Here is a 24,495-nt window from a genome sequence, read left to right as displayed (position 1 = left end):
GTTGAAAATATGGGCATTTTATATGATGCTCTCACAGAATTGGGTGACCTATCCAGAAGGCTGCAGCGGCGTGATATGACCATATATGAGGCAGATCGTTCAATACAGATGCAGATTTTAGTGTTTGAATCAATGGCTGATGCACCTGGGCCCTTTGTTTGCTACAACTGCATTAGATGCTGCTGAACGGATGCAGTTTGCTGGTGTAGGACTGCAACAGAACAAAGGCTGTGTTAGCATCAATAGGGCACAGTTCTTTAGGAGCTTAGCAAATAACCTGCGAAAAAGGATGACAATGTCTAATGCATCAAATGTTTCTAGATGCACAACCACAAACAATGATGAAATAGAATACAAAGAGTTAGTACATAGAATGAAACTCCTACAACCAGTTTATTGGCCAGATCCAGTAGACATCTTATACGGTGAGGGAGAATTACAAAACCTTTGTAGCAGGTTGCATGTATTTGATACCAGCACTGCGGAACAGAATATCAATCAATCGTCTGTCTTTTACAATGTTCATAAATATCGTGGGGCCACCTGTCATAGAATTTAAACCTGAATTTTATGTTCAGAAATGGTTAGAAAAAGGGAGGAGAAGTACAGATGAAAGAAACTGCATGGCTCGGAGACAAATGGCTTATGATTCCACTTATAAGCGTATTTGGAATATTCTGTGATTGGAAACATGTCCCACATTGTAAATGAATTAAATATAAACAACTTATATATTAAACCTCAAATAAACATGTTTATTGATTCTTTGAATTAAATAACGTTATAAGCTGTAACTGGTCAGTGAAATGCCAAACGTTCAAAAATTGGTATGTTTTGCTATTTCTAGCCACACCTCCGACTCCGCCCACTAATCCAATCCTTGGGTTATTCCCGCCCCCTGAGTCTCCGCCCACAGTTCCCCTACTTTTTTTTCCCCACTTCGACCACTGGTCCAGAAGCAGCGTAAACGGACAGTGTTCTTAAGTGTATCATGGCGGCCACAAGTAACTGGTCCATCACTTTTGTGTAGTTTCTTCCGGAGCAACGTGAAGGCGTTTACTTCCGGGATATGCTGGTAGATCACTTCCGAAACATCGAGTCTAGTCTCTTGACTGCTTCTTCCGCGGTGGCATAGTTGTCTTTTCCGGGGGCGGGTCAATCCTTTTCGTAACCAATCACAGAATGGCTGGGGCAGAACCGCCACCCACATCATGCTAGTCCCAGCCCATCGCCTGTCATTCAGTATAAACTAGCTTTCCCGTTGCCTCCCCCCTGCCCTCACTACTTGAAGTTGGTCCGAGTTCTTCTTGCAGTCTTGTGGGCCAGGGGGGGAAGCAAAGCAGGAGAAATCCGATATTTTCCTCTCTCGGGAGGCGGGGATAGGGCTACCATTCTGGGGTATCCGCCTGCTTCGGGAGAGTTGTCATGTGTACCCTGGATGACTGTATGCACCGTACTTCAGAGTGAAGGTTGCAGGGTCCGGTACCCCGCCTCAGCCGGTCTGTAGGGACCCGTGTTCTCCGCACAGTGCTACCCTGAATCAAACCGTTTCGCCCGTCTAGAGGGGCCTTGGACGGGTGCTGCTACATCCTCGCCTAGGCCTGACCCTGGAAAAAGCTGCGTCTTTTGCTTGGGGGGGCTGATCTGGGAGCGCGCCTCCCCAGACTCCCGCCGACAAGGTGCCCCCAAGGGACTAATATTCCTGTGTAAGAGTGGCGAAGAAGGGAGCAGCCTCGCCCTGGCTTGGAGATAGCTGGAAACATTCCTTGGGGGCTCTGGGGAGCTCATGCCCAGTCTTGCCTGCATCATCTGATCCCTGGAGGTGAAGCAGCGGTGGAAGCATCATGAAGAAGCAATTCAACCGCATGAAGCAGCTGGCCAACCAGACTGTGGGAAGGTGAGACCGAGGGGCTTTGCTTTAAAGTGCAGTGACATTTATGAGCTCTATGAGGTTTTATTGCGCTGTCGGTGAGGAAGTTAATGACATCCCACAGTTTTAGAGATCCCCAGACTCATATAAACAACTAAATAAAGTGCTTATTACTTATTAGTTAAGGTAATCTGCTGTCGGACTGAGAAACGGAGCGCACAATATTCAGTCATAGAGAAGAGGACCTAGGAGTGATACGGGAATGAGCTGACACTTGTGCATGTCGCTGTGACGAGTTGATATTGATGGGTGTAATTACTGTGTTAAGAGTGTGACTGGGAGGAGCAAAGAATGCTACCGTTTGATGAAACTGAAAGCCCAGACTGCTGAAAAGGTTTTCTCTGGAACATTCAAGCTCCTCGTCCCTTGTCCCCACACAGAGTTAGAAAAGGAACTCAAGACCCATCTGGTCATCCAAAATTCTGCCAAAAAGAAAATGCCCATGAGCTTCCCACTCCTGCCATGGTTGAGCTCCGCTGAACGTATATACCATTTACTAATGCCTCACTTTTAGTAATGTTGTACTTTGTAGAATTGTAATGTGTTCCTTATTAGCCTCTGTGTGATGTGCAATGTATAGTTGTCCCTTCGGACTACAGCTGTGCTATTAAAGTTAACTAATTAAAAGAAAAACCGGGGGATGATACTGCGAGGGATACATATCTGTTCTAGAGTGACTGTGTGAGCCATAAAAACATCTTCCATAGGTTTAAAATTTGAAGTGTTTGGTAACCTTCCTTTGGGGTGATATGTGAGGCTTAAAGTGCTTTATGATAAAGTGTGGCCTGATTAAGGTGCAAAAAGCTTTACCATGAATAACACATGGCGGTCTAATATTCCACAAACGCTAGCATAAGGATATCTGTTCTGGAGATCATCGTGTGTGCTGTTTTGCTATTGCGTGGAATCTATAAAGAAGTCACTGTGTGATCGAGGAGGTTGGATTTAGTAAGGTCTTAGATGCTGTGCGGTTGAGCAACAAAGGGAACTGTAATGCATGGCATATGGCAGTGTAGGGTACTTTGCCCAGGAGCAACTGTGGAAGTGTATGTTGCTCTTCTGTGAGGTAGAATTGAGATGATGATGTGATGCCCTGTCCTCATCACAAGGCGCGTGCATCAGAGTGGAAATGGGTTTGGTGTTTAATAGTTAAGTGTTTGAATATGTCCTATAATTAGAATAGTTTTAAGTATCTTGTTGTACCTCATTGTTGTACTCCAAACTTTAAGCCTCTTTAATGTTGGTAATGCCAGATATGCGACGCGACTGAAGTGCATCCTCTGACCCTGGATGCCAGAGAAGCCAATGAAAAAGGCCCTTTTGTGCACAAACCTAAAAGTGTGTACAAACCTAAAAGTGTGTAACATCAGCAATTAAACCGTTGTAGCTTTGTGTATTCATAGGTGACATATACAAATTGAATCACCCTGCATGCGTTTAATGGATCTTCAGCATCGATCCTTTCATAATCTTCAATAAATGAAACCCATTCGGCGTTTGATTGCGTCAACCGATCCAAATTGTGGGCGATTCTTTTGGATCTGGGGCTGGACGCAGATCTAGTGGCCTTTCTTCACTCCGCACATAACACCACTAAGACTGTGTGATATAACGAGGACAACCGTGTGTCAGCCTCCTGGGAAGTCAGAAGAGGGGTCCGTCAAGGGTGTTTTCTGGCCCCCCTGCTGTTTACACTTTATATTTACAAGTTAGGAGATTTCGCTCGGCTGTTAGCAAAGATTTTCAAAGAGCTGGCTCTAAACTTATTCCGGCACTCTTATATGCAGACGATGCAGTGTTGTTCGCTAGGACTTCTGTAGGTCTTAAAAGACTTTTAAGTGCTTTTTATAGATTTTATGGATTCACTTGATCTTGCCACCAATTTTACTAAATCCCATACCATGATGATTGGTACCCAGAAGGCCGCCAGGCATACGTTTTTCTGCAGGGGGGTAGAGCTAACTAAAGTCGCAACCTTTCCTTATTTAGATGTACTATTTGATGATCATCGTTTGCACAAAGAATACACAAAAAGAATGTCCTGGCAAGGGCAGTGGGGGCAACCATGGACTGTGCAAAAAGACTAGGTACAAAGCCCGTTTCTGCTCTATTAAAGGTGTACAGAGAAAAATGTATCCCTATGGCTACCTATGGATGTGATGTGTGGGGGTACAAAGACATGAGATATATACAGACTGTGGAGAACAAATTCATGCGCAGGCTTCTTGCTGTCCCTCCCTGCACTCCAGCCTTCATGTTACCTGAAGAGCTTGGCATGGGTTATATCTCTGACCTTAATGCCATTGCACCTTTATTGCGTTGGTTGAGAATCTGGTCCTGTCCAGCTTCCACCCTAAACCAAATCGTTATAGCTGATTGCACTGCACTTGAGGGGGCACTGCACATTCCCTGGCTAAAGTATATTATGGAATTGACAAAGTGGCTAGGTTGCCCTGATCTGTATACCAACCCCATGCCTTTACGCCAAGTAGACATTAAGAGCATTAAACACCTGTTCATGAATGACGGCAAGGGGAAAGAGAGAGTTAGGAACTTCCTAAGACCACAGTGAGAAAATATTTAACACGGAGCCTGAACCCACTTATATAGCCATACTTGTCAATAGTTACCAATATGCAGCATCGCTTTGTGCTAACTAGATTTAGATTAAATTTCATCCACTGGTTACTAGCCTTTTCAAAAGGCTTCATGAAGCCTTCTGCTCTGTTGACTGGGTGTGAGTGTTTGACTGGTTCTGATGCTCCATCCATCACCACCCCCTTTTGTACCGCCTTCTGCTCTGAAGCCATGTCCATGTGCCAATTTCTATGAACAGGACACCTTACATCTTACCTTTTTTTGTAAAAAAAATTCTCCTATGCGTAAAAAAATTATTCTCGGGTATCGTGTCGATTTGTTCAAGTAAGGCCTGCATTAGTATACTTACAAATGCACTCCACCCCTAAGGTCTGTTTTGGTGTGGCAAGCTTCTTTATAGGTGCCATGAGACACAGGAAGAAGAGGCTCATGGCGTAGCCAGAATGAACCCTGTCCACTGCTTTTTCGGATATGTATATGTCCTTTACCAGTACTTGGTATGGCTTGACTATGCAGTGTGCCTATTCTACCAAAATGGTATCACTCTTGCACTTTATTTCTCGATTTTTACACCTCTAGTTGTAATTTGTATTTGTTTTTATAGAATGACCTTTTATATTCTTCATTGTTTGCACATATAGCCTTATACTTATTTACTTGTGACTTAAGGATTCTTTATGTATGTATGGTAATTCGTTTTGCTATTGTATGTATAAATGTTTTTATCTGTGTACTTTTATGGCCTTTGGTGGCCGAATAAAGAATCTTTGACTGACTGAAACACATCCATCTATTGAAAGTTTGGTTTCCTAAATGATGAAGACCGAATTAGAGTTGTCATTTTAGTCATCATGACATGCTAGGACATTCTTTCAACCCTTCAATCCATGCTTAATGTTTCTTGTGACCTTCTGCTTTTTATCTGATAGTTTTGATGGGAGTATTCAGGTTTACCATAGACCTACTTGTATTGTAGTATTTATGTAAATATTATTACCCCTCTGTTGGCCACTGAAGCTCTTACATTCATGGGCAGCAAACTATGGCATGTAGGGTTTGTGGTTGGAAGTTTGTTGTATCTATTTTGTGATCCTATGTGGGAAGTGTTTTACCATGTCATGAGTTATGGCCACTGATGTGCAGTTGTCATGGTATTAAACGGAGCATGTAGAAGTGTGGTGAATGATGTGTGAGAATCAAGGAGACAGTTTATGGGTTTCAGTAAGATGGAAGCTCTGAACAGTTTGGCAGGTCACTTTACAGTATTTCATATGATTATACTCTACTTAGCTGGTTACTGCACTGGGTTGTCCAACCTGAAATTTTGTTTCTAATTTTGGTCCTGAGCTTGCATGCAGAGATACTGTGATGTTCAGGTTAATGCCACAGCAGAGATGTTGAGGGGCGATGCATGTTAACAATGGACCCACAGTGCTTCTTGATTTGGTGACCCTGGGAAGTGTAAGTTGGCTCTGCTGCGTATTGCCCATAACGTGCTGAGCAGATCTTCAAATGGTTGACATTTGTACTCTTGAGTTCCTCGGTCAGTGGCCCTAAGTCTTCTAACCAGGTGATGGGTGTGGTGCATAAAAATTGATAGTTAGAGAAGCTTCTAGCCCCTCCTTAGTTAGTAAAGTTACTTAGGCCACCCATTTTTGGGAAGACCGCTTGGTACTTCTTAAAATATTTTTAGTAGGTCTGATGTGGACATGGGTTTGTTGATTAATTCATCAAAATAGAGCATAAGGTAGACATTTAAACAAGACTACCATTTGCTATGTGATTGGCTAGAGAGTCAAGGGGCGACATATTTCTCTATATTAGTGCAATTCATTTTTGTGCCTCCAGTAATCTTCATTGTTTGTTGGGTGGTGCGTTTCTTTCTGTTCCTCTTGCTGGGTAATCTTCCTTTGGCATGCATAGCCTGATGTGATTCCTGTCATACCACCTCCCTGGTTTGCGCTAAATGGAACGTTCATGCTTACTGGGCCTGAGAAAATGGGCCTTTAGACTCTGAATGCAGTGCTATACCTCTAATTTCGTTTTGGATTCTAGTTTAGGGAGATGGGATTCGTATTGGTATCCTTGTATATCTGTTTTATTGGCATACCGTAGCAGAGAACTATGACAAAACTTAAGATATTAAAATTTAATCGAATGTGCTGGTTACATTACCATATCATGGTGGTAAAAGCTGCAGTCAAAATATTGACTTTGAAACCAAGCTTCTTTTTTCTTTTTATCTTGGAGCTGGATGTGGCTGATTCACTCTGCCTTTCTCCACCTCTGTAATTGGTCTTAACACGTTGCTATCCATTTGCCTTCTGTAGAAAGTAATTGGGGAAGTCTCTCCTTCCCTCAAGCAAACGATAGAAAGCTGGTAACATGACTAAATTGTCTGTATTCTGTGTAAAACGTTCTGGTTTCCATTCACCAATCATCTGAGTGTGATTGTTCTGTTGAAACTTCCTTTAAAACCCGGTGGTTCTTATAGTAGCAAGCAGAGTAAATGGAAGGTGCTGAAAGTCAATCCATGTTGTTAGCTGCCCTTCTCACTGTAATTAATGTGAATGTTTAAACCTCCTTAATGATGCCAACACGTACATGGAATCTCTAATCAGTTGTTTACAATGGCTAACAAAGTTGTTCTCAAACCTTTTTCTTGAGACACATCTGTGGAAGACCAGATTGACCTGAAGATGGAAGATCTGCCCATAATAATCACTCTTTGACTTGCATTTCTTGTGCAAGCAAAGCCAGGGATAAGTTGGGATGTCTGCAACTCTCATTAGTCAAGAATGTCTGATTGCCATCATTCCTGTACACCATTTTAGGCACATAGCGCCCCCCTAGAGTCTTTATTCAGGTATAAACAACTTCGGCAAACTTTAATATTGCTGGATTCTCGTAGAATTTTGCGGGAGTGTGGCCCGCAGTAGCAACCGAAGTCAGATTTGGTTTAGCAAACATGTTGCCTCTAAAGGTAATTATTCATTTGCCTGTTGTATTTTAGCACATTGAAATTCTGCACTGATGTGAATGAGCCTCAAGACCATCATCCATCTTTGTTTACATGTTTTATATTTCCATATCTTTATTAATAACAAATCTGTGGTGAATGGTTCCCCCACCCATAAACACCAGTGAGCATAAATGTACCAGAACGTTTCCACCGAGCCACACTCCTGTGTGCTCATTCTTGTATAGTGATTGGAACATAAGGTTCCCGGTAAGAAGCTCTTCTAACCCTCTCTTCTGACACTCCTCATTTTCTAGGGTGTGTGATTGCCTGATCGCATGTTCAGCCCAGTTTCTGAATGTCGCAGTTGGTATCATTCAGTTCCCCTTGTATTCCTCTAGGTTTTTGTTTGGTAGCGTCATTATTTGGCTGGTTTGGGACTAGGGACTGATCACCCTCTTTCACCCCTTAATCTACCTATTCTGTGTTGTATGTGACCTCAGAAATCTATGGTGCATTGTCAGGTATCCATTGTGTAAGATGGGTTGTAGCAAGAGTTGATGCTCTCTCTTGGGGTATCATGGGAATGTACGATGTTCTATTATGGGGGGGGGGGGTGCCGTGGCAGCAGATAGTACTTCGCCATCAGTCAGTTAGGAAACTGTACCATGGTTAACACTATGGTAGAGTAACGTGTTTTGTTATTTTGTGGCAGTGAGGTGTAAAGTGCTCTGTCATAGGTTGGCGACCAGCGAATAAAGTACTTCAACAGTGGGTGGCCGTTAGAGCAGGCTTCTGGGATTTAAGAATTCTGGTTTTAAACTGGTACTAAAGAGGTGAAAATGTTGCCTTGCTAGTATTCATGCTCTTGTTGATGGGTTGAGAAAGGACTTTTGTCTTCAGCATAGAATAAATCCTATCATATTTAAACATAGTTCAAAGAGGATGGAAATAATGATATTTCTGTGTCACAGGAATGTTTTTCTTCTTTAATATTCATTCAAGTCAAATCAGACATTGTTCTGAAAGAAGCAGCTATCTCTATAGGCTCTCAGTGTAGAAACCGCCTAGTCATTTTCGTACCCTTTTTAGACCTCACCGCTAGAAAACTTTGAGCCCTCTATTGGTTTGCGACTGATGTGGCTCTGATCGTTAACAGTTGAAACCTTTTCCTTTGGTTTTTCATTTATCTGGGAGTGAAAGTCCTGTAGTAACAGCAGGTACCCCATCCCACCGGGTCATGAGAAAAGGGAGGCAGCTGGCGGCGGGTCAGCTAGGATTGCACACAAGTCAAAGAATCTGTTCAATTATTAAGCACTCATTGTGGCCTGTAATTGTTTCTCGTGAATAGCATTTTTTGCATACACAAAATAGCACTCGATCCAGCAAATGGGGGGGGGAGGGGGGGGGGGGGGATGAGGAGATCCTGAAAGAAGGGAAACCTACCGTGATCATCCTCGCATCAAGCCTTTGAGACCGAATGTCATCTCTTCCCTTACACGTGCCCTAGTTCTTGGCAGTCAGTATGTGCGGTAACTACTATCCCCACACATTCCATACGTAGGAGTTTAGTGACAAACATAGAAAGAAGCCCTGCAGTTTTCCCCAGGTAGATTATAGCAGGTCAAACAGACCTACTCATATTTATTAGGAGCCAATGCGACATTTGGTTTGTTAAGCTTAAAAAAATTAAGTTGGGTCCATTTTTTTGCAGGCTCACCTCGAAATATCCGGTAATTATTTTACCCAGTAACACCAAATACCTCAAAGTAGGATTTTATCATGTATGGTAATTGGGTAATTATCACATCTGATATACGTGTGCGTATTCGAGGCTTCAGAAGAGACAGAAGCAGAATCTGAGCTCCTAAGCACATTGTTGTGAAAGGGTATCCACTTTTCAGCTTTTATCAGTCCAAAGACGTTTGGTTTTAATACTGCTTTAGGGAATTGCTGACCTAAACCATTGGTATGATATTACATGGAGGCGAGGTAAACCATCAGCTGTTACTGGCTTCCTCTGGCTGATGCAAGATGTGCTCTTATGTTATTGTTCTGAGAGCCTCTGCACTTCAGCTGTAGCGTTAAAGGGGAGCATTGGTGTTTTGGAGACGCAAGGACGTTCTGCCCCAACGGTGTGCCGCAAGCACCATACAACAATACTGCAACGCTATTACATGTGTATCCAAGGAGCAATTTGTGGCGGTCTCGGACACACGCTACACCTCTCAAAAGAGTAACACTTGCAAAGCCAGACACATTGCATTGTTGTTAATGCCCATCAAACGCGACTTTGACGGAAGGCCTTTTCCAAACACCGTGAAAAATCTGACTTTTTTTTTTTTTGTTATCCATTTTTTAAAACTTGCCCTCTAAGGGATTGAGAGAAATGAAACCAGAGAAGTGGCTGCTACTTCTGCTTGGAGGGCTTGTGCATGAAGGCTTCTGTGCTGGCTGTGGCCTGTCTTATCTTGTGCAGCTGCAGTTTTCATTATATCTTAACAAACTGCAGTGGTTACTCATTGATGCCAGTGGCATTTATGAAATGGCCCATGGCACATAGAAAAGTGCACAGTGTCTCTCAGCCTTACATAAGGCCGATCTCGGACCCAACTATGGGGAGGCATTCACTGTGGCTCCAAGGTTCTTCTTCTGTCACCACCAGGCGTTAAGGCACGCCACATCAGCTGACTGTCATCCTCAGGGTGCCCCACAAGAATCATCCAGCAGGCCTGACCCCTGAATCCTAGGTACTCCTTTCCTTTCTGCCTTCAAAAAAGACCTAAAACGCTTTCTATTTAATAGATGTCTCCTGTCAGGGCCTTATTATGGCCAACCCTATGTTTGGTATTCTTTAGGTGGTTCTTGCTGTTTTGCTGGGCCCTGCGTTGCTGCTTAAGTACACTCCGGGTTTCTCTCTGTAAGAGCAATGGTGTAACATATACCAGCATAGTGTATAAAAGAGAAATGTTGTGTATAGCTTTCCATGTGCTGATGTCAGGCTAAATAAGTATTAAACAGTGATCTCTATAAAGCTCCCTGATGCCTGTCTTGACCAGGTTTGCGCTATACAAAATACAAATAAATAAATGGTCACTGCACATCCATACCATGTTTTAAGGCCTGCCTGTGTGGTGGCCACATGGAGCAGCAGTGCCCGCGGACCTTCGTTGGAGGTTGGACAAGGATTGAACCAGAAATGATGTATGTAGAGATGGTCAGCCGGGGTGCAGTAATAAGCAAAATCCTTATTTTCAGACTGTCTTGAGGCCTTGGCCGGTTTGTGTGGGATAGCAGCTGTTCCGGGTTACATTCAAGTTACTGAAACACTTATTGCATCTACAGACACAATGTGAGACCTTTCTTTCTTGCAAAATCTCACTCTTCTGTTCTATCGTTTTCTTTTGAGCCATCCTACATAGTGCGCCTCCTTGTTCCTTGGCAGCGATAACCCCACCCCCCATCTCCCCGACATGTCTTCCTTTAAGCGGGTTTTCCGTGTTCCTCTCGGACTTGGGCAGACTTGAGTCCGCCCCGCCCACCTCGGTGTAGGTTTCATTCCAACTGCTGATGAACAAGAAACAGATGTTGGTTGCATTTCCCTGACTCTGCTGTAGTTTCCTGTCATTGCTACGCTTCTGATTTTATTTTTCCACACAGTCCAGTCAATGATCTTCCCAGGGTTGAAGGAGAGCAGATTTGGGATGAACTAAGCAGTTGCATGATTACACCGTTTGCTGGTGCTTCTGAATGAGTGGCAGCGAAGTGTATTGCATTGACGTCATGAATGAATTCATTAAATTACATGATTGGCTCTGCCCAAGCCCCATAGGCCTTTTCTTCCCTTGGGAACCTCCTGATTTTCCCTTAGACCACCCTTTCCAGTCAAACCAAACTGATTCTTCTTTTATTTTTTATTTTTTTTAAATTTAATAAGAGTCCTTGTCAGAATTGGGTGCTACTTTAAACATTTAATAGGTCTGTGTCTCTGGTCACTTGTCTCCCACAGATCCAGAATGACTGAAGTTTGCTGTTCATTCGTCAAAAGTCTCATCAAAATAACACACAAACAAAACCATTGACCGGTTTCTAGAACCCCCTAGGTTCTTACTGTAGCTTTTAGAATTTTTCTGTTGTGCATGTTTTGTACCAGTGAGTCTGCCGCCTGCCACGAAATGGAGAGCATCTGTGATCGCACTATACCCCTATGATTGTACAGCTCAGTGGTGCACCCGGGAGTTGGGTGGATCAGGATGGTGCCCACCTAGAATCACAAGGCCAGATACCAGGTTCCAAACATCATTTCAAAACCCAGTCAGATAAAGAACGGACTGACTCAGAAATTGAACTGAGCAGAATTTAAAAACTCATAAAGGATTTATTTCGAAATTCTAAAGGGAACAATACAGAAATATTAAATGCAGATGCAGCAAATCTAATTTAAATGCATAAAATCATTGCCATGAAGACCCTCCGAAATTGACTAATGTAGAACAATGGGCAAAATAAATAATAGACTGAATCTCTGAAATGTGCAGCAAAACCAGTAAGAAATGGAGTAGCATCCCTAGTAAAGAGCAAAAAGATTTAGCTCACCCACAAATTCAAGGGTTTGTTTAACCATTGTATCCATAAGAAAGCATTAGAACTACAAACTCAACATGGTATGAGCAAAGAATTACATTTGGAACAAATCTGCTTGCAGAATTACAAATAGTCATACAACCTTATCACTTTAGCACTAACCCACTTCATCATGAATATTGATTCAGCCCCTTCGACTTAATGTCCTTTGGAGGCTGTCAGAACAAACTAGTTACATAAACCGTGAACCACTGTGAATGAATGCAATACTGCTTGCAAGCGGAAGTTTCATGAAAAATAGTAGCAAAGCTTCAGGTCCTCTTCGAGAATGGTGCCATTCAGAAATAAACCAATCCCCCATCGTGCTGCATGTAGTGTCAGACAGAAAGTAAACCTAATAATCTGACATCATTTTGAAAAGAATGGCGTTGAGGCCCAACTGAGACCTAGGTAGCGTAAGCCTGGAAAACACACTTTAACAGGTCATAGCACATTTGTTTCAATTGCAGTAGTTTCACATCAGCATACACCTACAAATTCAAGTGTACATTAATTCATCTGTTCACTATTAACAATGTACATTTTGATTTAGATGCACAAATGCTCCATGACATGTGAAGTGTCCATACACCCACTTTACTTTCAAGGACGTAATAAAGCAATTTAAGGTGTAAACAACATAAATCATAATCTTGTAGTTATTAACCACTTCTGCCCAGCTTTAAGCCGAATCTGTAAATATACAGTAATTGTCCAAGTTGAAGGCAGTTGTGTTATTGAGCTTGCGAGCATTGAAGGCAGTCAAAATGTTGGCATCTGAATGGAGCCCTTGATTGATATATATAGATATTAAATAAATTAACTTACTTTAAACTGGAACTGCGGTGTTGGTATCTGGCGGTTGGAATAGGAGCGCTGAAGCGGAGTGTGGCTATATATATATATATATATATATATATATATATATATCTATTGGCAATGTAACGTTTTAACAGGGCAATTATTTTGAGCAAACAATGCGCTAGAGGAAAAACGAGAGAGAGAGAGGGAGAAAACAAAAAAACATTATCCAGCTAATCTATCTGAGTCTTTTAAAGTAGTTTTTTTATTTCGTGCAAACTCCTTAAATGCCCCCTACAGAAGCACTTTTTTGCACATCTGTTATTTAGAACTCTTAAAACCACCTTTCAATTGGGGTAGCATTTCAGGCGTCATTGTGTTGTTGGAGGAAAATCTGTTAAACTATATGGGCCACAGACACCAGTCAACATGTTTAAAGAACAAGAAAGAAAATATATCTCTATATATATATACTGTGCAAAGAATTATGAAAGGACACAGCCAGTTGAAGGAACTCTTTCCATCTAGGCACACTCTTCCTTCTAGGTTTTCCCTCTAGCGCATTGTGTTTGCTCAAACAAATTGCCCTGTTAAAATGTTTCAGTCCCAATAGACCAGATTAACTTCCGTCTGGAAATATGTTCAGTATTTTAATGAGCCAGTGTGAAAATCACTCTGTAAATCAGATGTTAGTCTGTTTTACGAAGGGAGTGGGTTAACATTCAAACGCTTCGTGTTTTACCACATCACTGTGAGCTCAATGACTCAATCCTCTTCAGGTTTTCTGATGGAGATGATTGGTGCTGCTGGCGTCTACTGTGGACCGTGGCAGTCTAGTCTGCCTCTCTGCATGTCCCTCTTGCATCTCGCACAGTCCATGGGCAGCCTTCCCCAGTGAGTGGTGGGTGAGATTCAATAGGTAACTTTAGCGGAAGAACCTCCATAATCCTCTGGTATTTTTTACTGAGACATTACCATTGCTGATTTCTGGTGAAGTGTATTGTGGGAAAGGTGATTTTCTGCATTGTTGAGCCAATAGACCTAAGTTTTGTTTCGTTTACCAGGTGTTAAGCACCGTTTGAGTTTGACAAAGTAAGTAAGCCAGATATATTAGTGATCACCTTAGAACATATCTTGTAAAGAATTCCTTACAGGTAGGGTGGGAGCCCACCGACAACTATACATTTTGCATATGTATGAACTTTCTAATTTAGATGCCACAGTAATTCCCCATTGACACGCCATGAATATACCAACAAAATTGTTGGCGTCACCACAGTCCCCTTTCGGCTCCATAGTACCATGCTCGCTTTGCTGTGCTTTAGTCTCCCCATCAGTTTACACACAGTGTTTAGGGATTGCCCTTTTCGGAAAGTATGGCTGCCCATATAGTACCAATACATCGACAGACTGCATCGCTATACCTTTGCCACAACATGTTGGTGTTCACAGACTCTTTAACTGAACATTGTTACTACCGCATATCCATGCTACTTCTATTTGGAGGACGTTGTTCAAGCAGGTGAAGAAAGGGGCTGTGGTCCACTGAAAAGCCTTGGATTGGAACCAGTCACGAGTTAGTCTGTACGCTGTGATCAGATTCATGCATGCCCTTACGACAAGCTGTTAACACCTTCTAAAAATACCATAAAATAAAAATATCATTCACCATCAACATGATTCATTCCAAAATAGATTTGTTTTCATTACTTGCCTCCTTTAGACGCTGTGTCCTCTTCCTGATCCAGCAGTGTTTAGATTTAGTAATTCCCTTTATGTTTAACAGCTACATCTAAACAAGTCAGTCCTTGTTAGGAAAAGCCCTTTGGAATTTTCCCTCTCTTGGCTGACTTATTTAGATATAGGTTTATCAGTAGCATGGGATTGTTTCATATTGGTTCGATTTTGCATTGCACTGTTTCTCGTTTGACTTTTCATTTCAATGTAGGATTGAGTAATTCAAATTAAAAAAAATCCTACTTGTTGTAAAAGATGACATTAACAAATGAGGTTTGATTACGATTTTACAATTTTGTTCCACCACACAGCTGTACAAAAAGCCCCTTCTTTGAATTGCCAGCTTCTCCACTTTTGACTCTGGAATACCCAAGTAGCTGCTCTGTGACCAAGTCTGTGAGCAGGGAGATTCTCAGAATTTGTAATTCTTGCACATTTGAGGGTTCTGACTCATTTCATTCTTGTGTGCTTCCTTCTTTAGGTCAAGCTTGAGGTCTTGTTAAAAACTTGTGACCTTTTGTAGGAGTGTCCGAGGTTGGCTGTCTCAAACGCTTTGTGAAATACCCTTCTTGTCAAACAACGATAATCCACTTTTGGGATTTTTACAAGGCCAAAACCACTTTAGAATCCTTTTTCCCGCTGAACTGGAGAGTGGAAGATCAAGGGTTTCAATATCCAAACAGGAATTGGAGGTGGCCATTGTGGGATACTGCGGGTTGCTTTAAAGCTTGTGAGATAATTGTGATGTAGGGCTGCATGCATTTTGAAAGTCGTTGCTTGAAATCCCGGAGTTGTCGACTCATTCTTTCATCCTTCCTATGTTGATAAAACAACAGTGTCATACATTTCTCGTAGTATATTTGTGAGAAATTTCTTGGAGTTCACAAATGTGGAGTCGGTACCCATTTATACTCTCTCTATTCCGGGTCATTTTTATAGAGATGCACATTATAGGGCTGTTGACTGTTGCATGCCATAGTTATGGCTGCTGTACCTCTGCATTAACAAATGCTTGGTATAGAAGGTAAATTGCTCTGCATGTCTCGGCTGTCTTTGAACCCTAGTCATCTGTGTCCACACCGCCCGATGCCTTCTGGGTCAGGGCCTACTTTGCATCGCTTCTCGTCGTTTGACAGAACGAGAGGAATGAGGTACCTACAGCGAAACAGCAGTGGAAAACTGCCTCGTGCCAAAGTTGTTAATCTTGACATGTTGTCTATGCCACGTATCAGGACTTTAGGTGCTGCCTTTTTTAGATGCTAACATTAGCGTGTCTGTTTGAATAAAAAAAAAAAGAGATCCAAATCTCACATGTGCAGTCTTTGCTATGGATGACACACCTAGTGCAGACACTTATATTGCAGAAATCTGTGCAATAAGGTCACTGGGTCCAATCCTTGCAGAAAACCACACCAATGAGTTGAATGTCCGCGTGTTGGATGGAATTACGTTTAGGGTTTAAGTAGCACCAGTTGTCGATGCCTCAAAATCGAAGGACTTTTTATAGTAAAATACCCCATTTCCATAATTTCTATGTATTTTATAGTATTGTCCAAACTTAATCCTCTAGCTGAAATGGCTATTTTTTATTATCTATTGTTTTGCCCAGGATGTCCCTCCCATACGTGAGTTCTTAGCTCACTGCCCCCCTCAAGTCATGATCCAGCCAACACAAGGACTTTAGAGACAGGACATTTAGTAGCAAGCAATACTTTGAAGTTCTATTGTTCGCAGAATTGAGTGAACTGGCGCATGTGGTTCACTGCAGTTTTAGAGCCCTCCGTTGTTGATGAGTTGTAATTATGGCTGATTCGAGGAGGGTATCCCGGAAGCTTGTACCAAGGGTGCAGAGTTAGTGGGTCTTGGTAAATGCAGAGTGGTGTCTGGAGGTGCAGAAAGTGCTGGATCAGTTTTAAGAAGAAAAAAAAAGTACATCAAAAACGCTGTTTTGAAAATATAGAGTGAATGCGCATAAAGAAATGGGTGGACAGGTGTGGGGAGGAGAAGCAACAAGAGGGAGAGAACATGGAGGGAAAGAGAGAACGTAGAGCGTGGGGATTACAAGCTCAAGAGCAAGAGATAGTAACACGAGTATGAGTAGCAGAGAGAATCACAAGGTCGAGAGAGAGCAGTGGGAAGCACAAGAGGAAAACCTATGCACTCTTATGGAGTGCTTAAATAAGTAGTTCCTTAAAAACGAGCAGAGTAAGAATGGAAGCTATCCAATCAAAGAGATGGTAAAGAAGCTGTGCTCCATTGGAGGGACAAAAACAAGATAGACAAGCTGAAACAAGGGAAGCTATCCACTCAAAAGCAAGGAAATAAGAGTGACAGTAAAGCCAACGAATGTCAAACAGTGGGGCCTGCAATTCCCTGTGTGTTCTTAGCAAGCCTACAATAGGGCTTACTAAGTCCACAATAGTTCTTTCGCAACCAGAAAGGAAAAGAGTACATTTGCGTCAAAGGGCTTCTTCCACCTACGGCTTGAAAGTTCCCTGTAATCAGTGAGAAGTTCAAAGTCTTAACTTAATACGCAAATTGGTGGTCAGAAGAGGCAGAAGACATTAGAGGAAGGTCCCATGGGAAGTGAGATGGATTGTGAAGAAGATTATAGGGCACAGGTCTCATTACTGGATCATATGTTGACATGAGAAGACGTTCACTGCATCAAAAGAGAACACAGGAGTTACGGCAGCTTGCGGTCTGTCAAGTCAGCCAACGACTCTCTTAGAAAGAGCGAGAGAGAGGCTGGAAGATCCAACTGAAGGTGCTGGCATTACCTTAACAGTATGACTCAGTCCTTGCCAACAATGGTGCTGTTTGGTTCCAAAATCTCCCTGTTTGTGCCAGAGGCTTTGATATATGCACACGCCTTTCTCTTTATGAGAAAGTTATGTTCTTCAATCTTAATCAGTTGTTTGTTTATCGGGAAATGTGGTGTGTTTTTAATTAATCCAATCAAAAATAACCGCTTTCTCAGCTGTGGCAGATTTATGATAATTTGTCTTGTGATTTTTTTTTTTTCTCCCAGTGGTGTGTACTTCTATAGCTTCATTCCTGTGGTTAGAATCAGTTATCAAGATAAGTCGTCCTGCTTGATATTCTTTTTATCGTCTCTTAAAATATGGTTGCCTGACTCTTCATAAGGCGATGCTAACCAAGCTTCTACCTTAACATTAGCAGTTATTAAAAATATATAATGTGAGCCATAATTGCATCAGAGCAATTTTAGGTTGTGTATACTCCCTTCTAAGATGCCTATCTCACTGTGGCCAGTGCTTGTTTACCTGACATGGAAGTGCCTTCGTGTTTAGAAGGATCCCAGATCTTCGTCTCCACCGGGTCACATATGTTCTGGACTCAAGATATAATGGTTTCTTAAGTTTATCTGCTTTTTAGTCAATCCCATGTTGCGCTTTAAAGCTTAAAGTCCACAGAGAAGCCAGTGAATCTCAATCTTGGGTTTTGGAGTGATCTTGTTGGCTGCACCCTACTATGTTCACCCTTCCAGGGGTGAACCGCACGTATAAAGGAACGTTAATCAGACCCATTGGATGCAGAGCCAGTGAATTGAGAGGTTGGTGCTTGTAGAATCTACTCCAACACAATTGCAGTGATGCCTCTTACTATGTTTATTTAATGTTTGTATAGATTTATATTTGATGCACAATTCCAGTGGAGGCCTAGGTATTCTTAAAGAGGGAGTGGAAATATGTTTTTAAAGAATGAGTAATATGTTTCCCTATAGTCTAGAACAATTGGTGCAGTGGTGATGAGGTACACACCATCATCATTTGTTGTGGCTTTAGACTTTGAAGGTGGGGTCTTTTTGGCCAATTTATGACTAATTTTGTGGAATTTGTGTAATTGTGGTGCAATACTTTTCTTGCCAGAAAAATAGCTTGATGAGTCTAATGATTGAGGGCATCTGAGTCCTTGTACACCAGTGTAGCCCATAAAGGTGACTTTGACCTTTTGTCTTCTATTGTTTCACTGGAAATAAACAGAGGCCAAACCTATAACCTCATCAAAGAACCAACTCGTCTCCAGCCCTTTTCCCCAAATATAGCTGTAACAGGCTCCCCTCCATTTTTATAAAGCATTTATTCTTGTGACATTTATCAAGTGTATGTAGAGGTTTAGTCTTTTTTATTTGTTTTATTGCATTTTAACAGGAAACAACCATGCAGACCGTGCACAAAAGAAGGAAAGACAATACAGTCATGACTCATGTAACCAAAATATGTCACTCGCTTGTTGTGAACAGAACGACAGTAACATTGGAGCATTTTAGATTAATTGCACAATAGGAATTCAGTGTTTCTTCTATATTGCAATAGACTAGACCAGATCAATAGGTCGGTGAGATTCTTTCCAATGTACGTAGAATCTGAATATAAAGTAGCACATTATCTGCTTGGGCAAACCAACCGGGACAGTACATCCCTAGACGCTCTACATAGTTCACACCGGTGTCTCCTCTACAGGATGGAGCTGCAAATAATCCTTGAGTGGTTACCAAATGACACAAGGGCGTGAGGCCATAGGCAGTAGTGTGGCATAGACGTCATTTGCTGTATTACAATAAATAAGGTCGCAAAGCCAGTCTTTTATTGTTGGTGATTGTGCTCTACCCCAATGCAAAGAGACTTGGCGTTTTGCTGGACGAAGAGCCATCGCAGAGAACCTCCTAATGCACCTCTTAACGGGGTTGACATATCCCAACAATGCTATTTGTAGTGTAGGCCGTAAAGTGTGCTCGACCCTAAGGGACAGGTGGTGAAAAACCTCTTTCCAATATGCCTGAATGGGTGCGCAGTTCCAAGCAAAATGTGTAAAATCCGCCTCCAGTGCCGTACATCGTGCACATGCACTAATGGCAGTTGGACTTATCTTGGACAGTAGCTTCGGGGTAACGTATGATCTATGGAGGTACTTAAAATGTAATAATTTGTGTTTGTAGTTGGTCGAGATGTATCGTGTCTGTGAACAGCAATATGACCATATTGCGTCAATTAATGTTTCGCCTAAATCCGCTCCCAGGCTACCCTTGCCTAGAGGCCCACTGAAGGACGAATGGATTGTGATAGGTGATATAGGTGGGAGACTAGATGAGTGCAATCTGAGGAGCTAACTACTAGCGTGAAAAGAGGAAATTCTTCCGGTTCTGTAGTCACGTCAGGTAAAACGCTCAACAGAGCGCCCTGCACTCTGTGGAGGACAAACCTGACCATGTATGTAACAGCCATAGAGGTTTATTCTTAATATGTGTATGGAATGTGTCTAGTGCAGCTGAGCTACTGCTACATGTACTTGTAGGGAAGATGGGCTTTTTTAATGGGCCCCAAAAGTGGTACTGAGTGGATCCGACCCTGATGTTGGTGCCAGGCTTCATTTTACCAGGAAGTGTTGAAAATCAAGTTTGACTGTGGGTCAAAAAATATGACGATTCACATCATGGAAGTAATGGCCTTTAATGTCTCGGGCCTTACGTGGCTTGTTCATGTATTCTAGCTTGATTGCAGATTTAGGAGTATGTTGTAAGCTGAACATGTGTTTGGAATTTAGGGGCTCTGCTGATGATTTGGGAGCGTGATTTTGCCTCTGCTTCTCCATACTCCTCAAACAGTTTGCGGTCGGAGGGATGTTATGGCTGCTGAAACTAGTGCTAGAGCACAAGCCTTTGCGACTGTGCAGCCCGCCTTGTATGTCCTCTCTAATCATCCAAAGCCTCAGAATTTGAAGAATGTTTCCAGCAAATACTTGCCTCAGTGAGAGATTTTGTTCACATTGGAGTATGAAGCCAGAGGACTCCCACCCTGCTGAACTCGCTGTCATTCGAATCACTTAGTCCCCTGTAGCTCTTTAGAATTCTTCGTTGTCCAACTACACACTTACATTTTCCCAAGTACTGAAGCCAACCCATAAACTTGGGAATAGGTGGTGTTGGATGTTAAATGAGTTAGCTGGTCTGGTGGGAACTGGAGCTGGCAGTAACACCACCTCCAACTACAGGGCTTGTGGGCTTTGAAAGCCTTACGCCCTTGGTTTGATCCTATGATGAGCTCCATCACAGTGTGAAATCACTCCTTTCCACTCCACTCCTCTCCTTACAAGTGACAGGGCAATTACAATTCTACCTTGCTACTGCCCCTCTTCTTCATTTGCATTGCCTATCTTCAAGGTTCGTTTCGTTATTAATAGTATTTATACCTTGAGCCGTTTATTCCCTAATACGCTACTCTGGTAATATTTTAAAAAACAGTCATGGAGATCCCACAAGTTTTTGTTTTGTAAGTTAATAATTCTAATGCCTAAAACACAGGTTTTGGTCAACTTGGAGGCAATGTAGAATTTGTCCTTGATGAGCGAACTACTAACGCTCCCTAAATTGAAGCATCCGGGTATCATGCTCTTAAAGTGCTATTTTCATCAGGTCTTGCACGCTTTTGGAAACCTATTTTCAGGTAGACTCCTCCTCTACTAGGCAGACAGTAACCAGTTCAGTTCATTTCAAGGCCCTTCTGTAGAGGATCCTACTTCCCCAAGCCATAGACGTATCCACAGGTAGACTACTCCTGTATTTGATGGACCGATACTAGACCAGCCTCCGATATTCCTAGGAACTCCAGCTGCCCAAATAAATAAGAATTGCTCTTACATGCATCTGGAGCTCACTGTATAAAGAGACTCCCAGTGGGCCCCACCATAGATATTTTGTGTATTAACCTATAGAGATTCTCTGCGGCCCTGAAGAATAACCACCCAGTATCCTTGTATTACTTTTTAGGTCTCGCCTGAGACAGCGCTTTAGCGCTGCTCTGGCAAGACTTATAGTAAGCGACTTTTGGAAGTGGAAACGAGTGCATTTCAGGCCGCCAACTACAGTGCATGTGCTCCGGGCGCGCGCACCTTTTGGCAGCCTGAAAGCATTCGTTTTCTTTCAGTTTCGCGGCCGCACGGCCGCTTTGATGTTTGATCGCGATTGCGATCACTTTCAGTTTCGCGGCCGCTTGTTCTTGTTGTATTTATTTATACTACCCCTCTGTCACTTAAATTTGCCCTATTTATAGTTATACTCGGTGCTAATGTATTTTGATTTTCAATGTTTTTTATATAGGAACTCATGTTTCAACACAATTGAGACGCACGGTAATTCTTGATACATTGTTTCCATGTGAACGACACAATATCATGACCCTTTCATTGTGAATTCTCTTTTAGCTCTGCTCGGGTTTCATTGATGGCAGTCCCCACCTAAAGATGTGACCTAACTCTATGTCATTCGAATTTTGATACCTTTATTAAAACAGCTTCATTGAATACACAGTCGTTTTACTTTTAGGAAAGCTTTATTTTAAAGTCACGCCCTTACGAATCGTCCTCCATTCCCCGACGTATCACTCAATTGAATTTGTTCTGACGAATGCGGCCATTGGCCTATTTAAACGCTGTAGCCAGCTCTTCGGTTCCACCACATCACCCGACATTTTGGAACAGGACGCCTCGTCGCTACGCTACTACCAGATTGACGTACCTCTCGCCCTAACCTATTAGCATCACGCGGTTTTAATTGTAAATTGATTTTAAGATTCCTAAACCCTTTTCATTTCGTTATTTCCAGCTATTACATTCCAGTTTTTACCGCCTCCACTATTGCGAGTTGTTAGTTACTTAAGAATCCCATTAAGGCCAGATTCTTTGCCTGGGAGGACCCCACCCTATGCATTCCGTGCATGAGGTATGTGTCTGACCTCGATTTCTTGCCGATTAGTATACTGTTTTTTTTCCGGTTATTCCTATACATTTGAGATACCACCTAACAGCACCTTACCGGCAACCAATATCTCAGTATCTGATGCCACATACTGACTTTAAAATGTAAAATCTATTATGACGAAATGTACCCCGCAGATGCGTCACATGACGGTTTTGAAACTTTATTTCCATATGGAGTGTTACAATCCTCTCAGAGAACTTTGAGCTTAGTAGGACGATGTTCCTTAATTAATCGGTTACCAAGCTTTGCTAAAGCTTATGCTTTCTTTACAGCATGCATTGCTCTAAGTAACTTGGATTCAATTACAAGCGCGACGTTCCTAGACTATCTGCCTTTGGTTACACTGCTTGCATTCCGACTTCATAGATTATTTTGATATTTTTCATGTGCATTCATGCTTGACAGACAAACCGTTTATTATTATTATTATTATTTTCTTTTCAAACTCACCTTAACAGAAACCACATTTCGGGCGGTTTCTTTGGCAACTTTCAACAAACTACCATTTAGCCCCACCCTTGATTTGCACTTCATTACGAAGGACAACAAAAAGGATTTTGACGTCCAGACATCGATCATCCCTATTACTTTGCAGATAGGTGAGCCATTAACCCCCCAGTTTCATCTAACAGACCTAACCTAACACACACAACCACACACAAGCACACACAATAACAGAAACGCACATCCACACACACAACCACAACTACACACGCAACCACAACAACACACACACAACTACATACACAATCACAACAACACTCGCACCCACACACAGCCACACACACAACCACAAACAGTTTTCTGGCTGTCAGCATAAATACGCTGTCACCAAACACGATGAACACCTTGGGAAAGTTTGTGAAGTCACCCCCAACTTTGAAACCCCTCGTTGTTGCAGAGTGTGTGCTGTACACATGGCAATACCTTGACACAGCGGACTGTTGCAAGGAATGCTTTGAGCTTCGGAGGCTGACAGACCTCAGTCTGTGCATTAGTTCACCCCGTCTTGGCGCTGCATGAAAACCGGGTGCCCATTGTCCAACTTGAAGTGAGACATTGTGATCGGGGCTGGAGATGCTGTTTAGCAATCTGCTTAGAACATTGTGTTTCATTTATGGCATTAAACATAAAGGAGCACTGGCAATGCTGATAAAATGGATTTCATTTTGAGTAGTGACTAAAACTTTTTAAAAAGCCTGTTGTACTGAAACAAGCATTTGCAATGCAATAGGTCTCGCTTTTGCAAAAGTTTCAGCTATTGACATTGTTCATGACAATGCCTTTTTAATCTATTTTATAAAACAAACACATAAATAAATGGCATTATCATTTACAATGCCAATAGCTAGTGTTGCATTATTATTAACAATGCCAACTGCTCACACTTTTATAATGCGAGACCTATTGCATTGCAAATGCTTGTTGGGATTGCTGCCCCTTGTCATCTTGGACCACGGTAGAAAAGAGACCAAATCCTCACCTCCAAGTTCTTTTAGGCTTTTTCAAACTGCTACTTCTGAAGATACTGGTAGGGGGGTCTGCTTTTCTCCTTACCTACGGTTTATAGTAATTCTGTACTTCCTAAAGGGCTTTATGAAGATAGGAAGGGGTCCAAACACCAGCTGGGACAAAATACAAAGTTTCTGTTTCCTTTTAAAGCTGCTCTGCGTGCAAGATGGTCAGTTTCACTTCCTGGCTTGCACAGCCCGACATATCCGGGGCATGTGGGCAGCAGAGCAGGAAGTACCTCCTCTGTTCACTTTCATCTGTATCTGCTGACACACTCGTCCCTTTGGCACTGTACTTGTGTGCCTCTCTCTTCTTACAATGATATGGGTATATGGAAGGGGTGGAGCTGTGGGTGTAGCCTTCTCTGACATCTACGTAGTCTACTGAGAAATGTTAAAAACACATATGTATTTAATTTTTCATTTGTGGAGGAGGGGCAATTTGGCTCTTGTGTTGCTTTCCTTCGTATCACAATCCACCCAGAAGCGTACATGTCCTCGCTTATACATTTCATATATTTTGAACACGACTAGTTTACTATGTGAAACCTATAAA

The 24,495-nt window shown here is 42.2% G+C and overlaps 1 protein-coding gene across 5 annotated transcripts in view; it reads left to right on the top strand.

Annotated features, from left to right (window-relative positions):
• The first annotated feature begins 742 nt into the window (after positions 1-742).
• ARHGAP17 (Rho GTPase activating protein 17) overlaps positions 743-24,495 on the top strand; it is a 325,425-nt gene continuing 301,672 nt past the window's right edge. For all 5 annotated transcript variants that reach the window (XM_085629452.1, XM_085629454.1, XM_085629449.1 and 2 more), the window contains exon 1: positions 743-1,897. In XM_085629452.1, coding sequence (XP_085485578.1) covers positions 1,845-1,897 — 53 coding nt within the window. In that variant the 5' untranslated portion in view covers positions 743-1,844. The remainder of the gene's footprint in view (positions 1,898-24,495) is intronic.

This window comes from Triturus cristatus, chromosome 10 (genome assembly GCF_964204655.1).
Source record: "Triturus cristatus chromosome 10, aTriCri1.1, whole genome shotgun sequence".
Taxonomy (NCBI): domain Eukaryota; kingdom Metazoa; phylum Chordata; class Amphibia; order Caudata; family Salamandridae; genus Triturus; species Triturus cristatus.
Note: the sequence above shows the minus strand (reverse complement) of the source record. Positions and strands in the feature narration are given on the sequence as shown.